Source organism: Mus caroli, chromosome 8 (genome assembly GCF_900094665.2).
Source record: "Mus caroli chromosome 8, CAROLI_EIJ_v1.1, whole genome shotgun sequence".
In the NCBI taxonomy this organism is placed as follows: Eukaryota; Metazoa; Chordata; class Mammalia; order Rodentia; family Muridae; genus Mus; species Mus caroli.
In genome coordinates, this window is record NC_034577.1 from 108,424,977 (window position 1) to 108,432,317 (window position 7,341).

Consider the following 7,341-nt stretch of genomic DNA (forward strand, 5'->3'; position numbering starts at 1 on the left):
CAATCTCCCCGGCAGCCGGCGCGGCCCCCGCCCGCAGCACACACTCGCGGACGGACGCGGACACACGCACCGCACAGCGCGCCCGCGCGAGGCCGAGACACGCCCGCGCCCGCCGTCCCCGGCGCCGCCCCCGCCCCCCGAGGACCCGATCCTCTCTGCGCCCGGCGATCGCCCGCCGCCCTCGCCGCAGTCGCCAACCCGTTCGCGCCGGCATGCGCCCCAGCAGCTAGAAGGAAGCAGCCCAGGAAGCGCCCCGCGCGCCCCCGCCCGCCCCCGCGCGCTCCCGTTCGTCCCCGCGGGGCGCCCCCAGCCCACGCCCCCCCACCTTCCCGGCGGTGGGGGGGTGCGGGCCCTCCGCGGGGGCCCCGCCGGCCCGGCCCCACGCCAGCCGCGATCGCGCGCGCGGCCCCCGCCCCGGCGCGGCCATGGATGTGACGAGCAGCTCGGGCGGCGGCGACCCCCGGCAGATCGAGGAGACCAAGCCGCTGCTTGGGAGCGACGTGTCTGGCCCCGAGGGCACCAAGGTGATGGGCGCCGTGCCTTGCCGCCGGGCCCTGCTGCTTTGCAACGGGATGAGGTACAAGCTGCTGCAGGAGGGCGACATTCAGGTCTGTGTCATCCGGCACCCTCGGACCTTTCTCAGCAAGATCCTCACCTCCAAATTCCTGAGGCGCTGGGAGCCGCACCACCTAACGCTGGCCGACAACAGCTTAGCATCCGCCACGGTGAGTGGCCCTGCGTGGCCGTGGGGCTTCCCAAGCTGGGGTCCCCCGGGACCGAGGCGCCCCGCTGGTTGTTTCCGAGCGCGCGGCCCCCTAGTCCCGGCCTGCGCACGGAGCTGGGCTGGAACCTCTAGACTTGATCCTCCAAGGCAGGCTATGGGAATCCTCTTTCGTGTCCTGGACACTTAGCCCACCCGGGCTGAGCGCTTGGGGACTTTTGCCTAAACGCTTGCGTTTCTGATGTCTGGGACCCTAGACTGGGCCCTGAGGATAGTGGTGTGTTGTTCCTTTTCTGAACTCGTTGCCCATCTGGATCTGAGCTACCGGAGAAAACAAAACGCAACCCTCTCCTCCATAAAAACCGTAACCCCCCAGCGCCAACAATTTCCAGAAAACAACTCCTGCGTTTGCTTTAGCCTGCCTTTATCCTTTTTTTTCTTCCCTGCCGGGCCTGGCAAAAAACCGGGTGCCTGCCCTTTCTAAAAATCTCCTTCGTACGTTAGGAGGTTGGAGGGTGGGGGGCAGGGGGCCGAGGTCCTGGACCCGCTCAGACCCTGGGATAGTCGAGTTCTCTGGGTAGAAGCAGCTGGGCTGCCCAGCTTGCCCTTGCGTTGTCTGTGGAGCGTGTGTAAGCATGTTTTGTGGCTGCGTCCTGTTTTGTTACAGTTTTTTTTTTTTTTTTTTTTTTTTTTTTTTTTGCTGTGTGGCCAGGGCCAGGTCAGCTGGATGAGATGGAGAAAGGAGGCTCTTACTAGTTGCTTTCGGAAATCGAATCTGCAAATGGTGGCCTTCTTCCTCCTGGGGACAGACAGCTGTGGTGGGGTCGAGGAGGGGGAGTGGGGGCGGTGGGCAGGGCCTATACAGGATGCTTTGTGTTTTCCAACAAGGGCAGTTTCAAATACAGGCTCTGGCTGGGCCTTAGCCTGGCGCTTGGGGACTTATCTTTGTAGGGGCCCCCTACTTGTCTAGAACGGACCGTACCCCCGTGGCAGGCTCCGTGGTGTTTACTAAACATCATGGGAGGGGGCAGAGTGTACCGCCTCGCTCACACCTGTGCCAAGAAAGCCCAGCCAGGAAACAGGGTGTTGCTTACATGCATGCCACAAATGTGTAGCGTGTGTAGACATTGCCTCGGCATCCATGTTCCCTTGGTGGTGTGTCACAAACTGTGACACATGCTCCGAGGAATGGGGAGTGGGGAAAAGTTAGCCTAGACACCCTGCTCCCTGAGTCTGCTTCCCCTACCCCTTTGTGGTACTTGAGGACATTTATTCTGAATTTTGGCTCTGATATACTCAAAACCACCAATTTTTTTTTTCCCCCTAGGCTGTGGGCATGTTGGTGCAGTAACTGCAGACTTTGTCCCCAGGAGGATTGAGGGTTGCCGGGAGGTGGCCCGGTCTTCTCCTAGGCTGGTGTGTGTTCTTAAACCTGCCTTGAGTCATAGGCTTCGGCCTTGATCTCCATTTGATTGGCTAGTGCCGAGGGTTTCAGGTCTCAGAGGTGCCTGGTAACCTTCCCTGGGCTCTGGAGACCCCAAGTTTGGCTTTAGCTTTAGTACCTGGTTGAGTTGGGGGTGGGGGTGTCTTTTTAGGCTCTCTTCTTTTCCCTGCCATCCCTCAAAATGCCAAGGAGTTGTCAGCGAAGGCCAGTAGTTGAGAGGAACGGTGACCCGCTATAGGAAGGACAGGACATTCCCTGGTCCTCCTGGGGCACAGTCACTGTATGGCTAGCTGATCTTTGACTACCTCAGGCTAGAGGCCCCCTACTTTCCCTGGCTGCTCAAGAGGTCTGTCTGTTGGAAGAGAGCAGTAAGGAATCAGACCGGAGAGTCCCCAGCAGCCAGGTTCCCCGGCCCACTCATGCCAGCTGAGGTGTGTGTGTGTGTGGTGGGGGGCTACCTCGGAGGAACACCTGAGTCCTGTGTGTGGCCCCGGGTTGTCTGAGGCACAAGTCTGGTCTTGGTGGAGTGGTGTTGTGTGTCAGAAAATGGGGAAAAAGGAACTGGAAACATGGCCCAGGCTGGTATAATCCTGCCCTTCTAATTCTTCACCTGGCATGAGGGAATTCCATCCATGTAGCTCGGGCTTTGTGGGGGCGTCAACGAGGGTGGGGGCTCCAGTGGAGGCCTCTAGTGGAGGTGTGTGACTCCCCCACCCTCCTAGGGCCTGTGTGGATGGAGGTGTGGCCACCAGGGCCTGTAGCGTTGGTCTCCAGGCCAGAGGTGGGGCTGGGGTTTGCTACTAGGGATCTTGTCCCATGTCGAGATATTTGCTTTGTGTCCGAGATATTTGCTTTGTGTCCGTTCCCTAGGAAGTGGAGGAGCCTCCTTGGGGTTCCCTTAGGCCTGGGCATTATGTAACCTGTCTGCATTTTATAGTGCGGCCCAACCACTGTATTGAGAAATGTTTGCTCAAATGAAACAAAGGTGAATTTGAGTGCAGTTCATTCCCAGAACACCACTGGTAGCCCCTGGCCCAGCCTTGAGTTGCCCGTGTCGGAGTGTGTCTCCCACAGGGGTGAGACGTATGTGGCCTGTAAGAAGCTTAGTTGAGAATTGTTTGTGTGTGTGTGGGGTTATCCAGTTAATTGGGTGGACTTCAGGAACTGAACCCACAGTGACTGATCAGGCTTTAAATCTGTCAACAAACAATTCACTCCTTTGCCCAAACCATCCACTGAGTCCGCTGTCTATACCTGAACTGCGAGGGACAGAGAGGCTTCCTGGACCCCAGCTTGCCCCATGCTGGGGTGCAAGCCAAGTTTCTGGGTGTGTGTGGGGTCTCTCAGTCCCTTCGGGTCTGGCTTTCCAGCTGGTGACACACTTATTGTGGAAATCTTTTAGTTCCCTAGGTCAGGAGACCTAAAAGGGAGATTGGTGCCACCAGACCTGACTCCCCTCCCCTGACCTGGCTGTAAACTTTGCCCTCCGTGGGGTCAGGTCAGAGCTTGCCCTGTGCTGTCTACTGCTCTGGTTACTGATTAAACCCCAGCAGAAGCAAGGCCAGGTTTGATGAACTTGGGAGACTTTGGATCCTTTGGAACCGGAATGCTTGTCAACAAAGGGGAGGAGGTCTCTAGCATCTGGAGGAGGGATCGTGGGGGGTCACTGAAGGACAGAGGCTGGACCTTCTTGAGGAAAGGCCGATCTGCCCAGGCACTGTCTCAGTCCTCACGTGTACTTGCCTATCCCTGGGTCTTCCTGGGCTCAGCGGTGGCTGCCTACCTTGTTATAGGTTGGAACCTACAACGAGCCCAGATTTTTGTAGAGGTGTCCTCGTTGGAGAGGACAGGCATCCATCTTGCCTGCCGTTGGTTGCTTGGCTAAATTTGATCACCTGCTAGACGTGTTTGTCTTTTGTCTCTACCCTTTGTTTCCACTGCACCAAAGAACTACAAAAAAAAAAAAAAAAAAAAGCACTCCTACCTTTCATTTCATCTCACGGTTGAAAACAAACCAGAACAAAACAAAAACCAAACAATCGGTTTCAGAATGGCGGGTCTGATCTGCAAAGCCCTTTCTTTCTTCCTTTGCTTGCTGAACGGGGATTCGGACACAAGGGACAGGAGGAGTCTTTATTCTCCAGCCGCGTTCCTCCAGGGCTGCCGTTCACATTGTCTGCACTGCTGCTCTGACTCCCAACGTCTCTGGGATTCTGGTTGTTCCTGTCCATGCCTCTTTTTCCCCCTCCGGGGCTTGTCTGAGCATCCATCCTATGAACTTGGATTTAGTTTCAGCAGAATGCTCTGAGATCTACTGCTTGGCCCTTCCCTCCAAATGCTGGGATTTTTTTTTTTTTCCTCTTGAGAATGAAACCCTCCAGTCCCCAGAGATCCCATCTATGAACACACGAATGCTCAAATATGAGCTAACTTTTTTTTTTTTTTTTTTTTTTTTTTTTTTGCCACGTAGGTCCCTCCTCTGTCCGCTCCATCCTTTCCTCCCTCCGTTCATGACTCTGCCATTTAGTAAGCGCTTTATTTATTTATTTTATTTTATGAATGTCACGAGTAGATATCGGAGAACATCCGATTTGTTTCCTAGGTAGTTGTGTGTTCAGAGAACCCTGTTCTCTGTGGTTGGGCGGGATGGCCTGCCTTCCACCCGCTGTAGGAAGACAGTGCGTTTTAAGGAGAGCTGCCCAATCAGACCACCGGTGCTCTTCCTGGTAGAAGGTGTTTTGCTGGGTGCTCTCCTACTGGGACCACAAGGAAGCCTTGTGCTTTTGGGACCCCGGGTGGCTTAGGACTTTCTGGGCATTTTGTGGGGAGCACAGGAGCTGAATTATTCCAAAGGCAAAGTGCCCTAGGGGACCCACCGCCGTCCACTTTCCCTCCCTCACCACCTCTCTCTAAGGGGACCAGCCTGGCATTTCATTGGAATGGATATTTGAGATGGTCTAGTTACGCCCTTGATTAAAGGATTAAAGGAGCTATAGCAGCGCCCCCACCGTGGGGCAGAACAAACTTCGGTTTTACCGTAGTCACGTGGAGCACGGCTGGAGCCCGAGGTGGCAGCTTCCTGGCTGTGGAACTTTGGGCACCTTGCTTTCCCTGAGGGGGCCTTTATTTGTCTTCATGTGCAGGGTGACAGTTTACCTCGTTTATTATGGTGATAATTGAGGTGTTGACTCCGGTTCTGGTAGTGGGACAGCCAGCACACAGTCAGGAAGAGTTTTCATGGTGAGACAGAGCTTCCTGAATGAGCTCCGTGGAAAAGGAAGGGTTATGGCAGTCAAGATGGCTCAGCACTTAAAAGTCGGTTGCACCAAGTCCCTACTACCTGAGTATGATCCTTGGGACCAGGAGGTGGAAGGAGAGACTCCTGCAAGTTGTCCTGACCTCCACACACACAAACTTGTCTCCTCCGCCTACCCCGCCCCTCGGCACCAAAAAGAATCTTTTTTTTTTTTTAAAGTAAAAATCTTTGCTATTTAAAGAGGGGCAGTCACTTGAGGTACACAGAATCCTTGGGAAAGTTAGAGATGACTGACTGCAGAGCTCCTGGGTTGAGGCTGTAAGCTTGTTTCAGGCAGTCTAGAAGAGTTTCCCCAGGGGTACTTTAAAAAATATCATCTATGTGATTAAAAAATACATATATATGTCTATGTGTCTATGTACATATGTTTGTGTGTGAGTGTATGTGTGTGTGTGTGTAATTGAATCAGTGTGCACATTACCAAATGCATCCAAAGTACAGGGACAGGATGTAGCTTCACCTCATGCGTCTAAGAGTCCTTGGTGGTCATCGTTAAGGCAGTCCTGTTGTCTGTTTCCTTGGTTTTCCTTGCTGGGCACTCTGGACACGAGCACACAATTCTGCATTGTTACTAGACTCTGTGTTTGGAGTTCGCTATACATCCCCACACGTGTGACTGTCCTCTCCTCCCTGCTATGTAATTTTCCCATCTTGAAGTGTACTGTACTAATGTCGTAGGCAGACTAGTTCCCCCGTTGTTGGGCATTTAGCTTCCTCTCAGTTGTTGGCAACTCCCCATTTTTATCAGCGGAATTTGTATCTGTTTTAACAGTTTAAATGTTTGCGTACTTTCTTGGGTGTGTGTGTGTGTGGGGGGGGCATGCTTCAGTCTGACAGAATGTCACCAGGAAGTGAGTTCTCACGGGGTCTGTCTGCCAGCCCTGCCACCAGGAGCAGAGGGAAGATGCTATGAGAGTAATCTGCAACTTCACTCTGAGGACCATGGTCTGGGTTGCTCACACTGAGAGCCTCATTTTCTTCTGCCTTCTGCCTTCCTGTTTTCCTCAGAATGAGAGCCAGGTGGCCAAGCCCCATAACAAGAGAAGGGGGGGGGGTGGCGAGAATTTCCCTTCCTTTCTCCTCTCTCTGGTGAACAGGTAGTTAGTATATCCCTAGGTGGTCTGGGGGTGGGCACATCTTTGAAAAGGCCACTTCACTGTCTCCCTGTAGAGCCCCAACCAGAGGGGCTGTGGTGGGTGTTAGAGGTGCCTGCTCTGTTGTGTGTGTGTGTGTTGTGTGTATCTCCAGACCGAGGCGGGTGGCAAGTTGTTCCTGTCTAAAGGATCCACCTTCTCACCTCTGCCATGTGTAAGATAGGCTGTGCATGGTAAGTGAGCACTAGGAGATGAGATGCTGTGTATGACACAGACTTGACATCAGACAGGTGACCTGGAGTCCAGCCTCAGCAGCTTCCCAGATGGCTGCCTTATCTGCTGAGGGAGGATTGTGAGGACTTCCTTTCAGCCTTGATGTTGAGGTTAAGGGAGGCAAGGTATTCATTTAACAGATAAAAGCCACTGTTCTGGGGACTTGGGAGAGAGACAGCAAACAGCAGGCTACTAAGGCCAGTAAGCTGGTGGCTTAAGGGAGTCTGTATGTCAAGAGGTGTGGCATCGCTGTTTGGGGGAAGGGCTTTTCAGAGGGACTGGACAAATGCAAAAGGCTCTTAGGCCAGGGGGAATTTAGAAATCACCCGGCTGGCATTTAATAATTGCTTGTGTTCACTTTCCCCTGTTCCCCTGGGGCCTGTTGTTTGTTTGTTTGTTTTTTTCGAGACAGGGTTTCTCTGTGTAGCCCTGGCTGTCCTGGAACTCACTCTGTAGACCAGGCTGGCCTCAAACTCAGAAATCCACCTGCCTC

The 7,341-nt window shown here is 53.9% G+C and overlaps 1 protein-coding gene across 1 annotated transcript in view; it reads left to right on the forward strand.

Moving 5' to 3' along the window:
* The first annotated feature begins 347 nt into the window (after positions 1-347).
* Positions 348-7,341, forward strand: part of Cmip (c-Maf inducing protein) — a 207,965-nt gene continuing 200,971 nt past the window's right edge. The window contains exon 1 of the mRNA XM_021169931.2: positions 348-725. Coding sequence (XP_021025590.1) covers positions 426-725 — 300 coding nt within the window. The 5' untranslated portion in view covers positions 348-425. The remainder of the gene's footprint in view (positions 726-7,341) is intronic.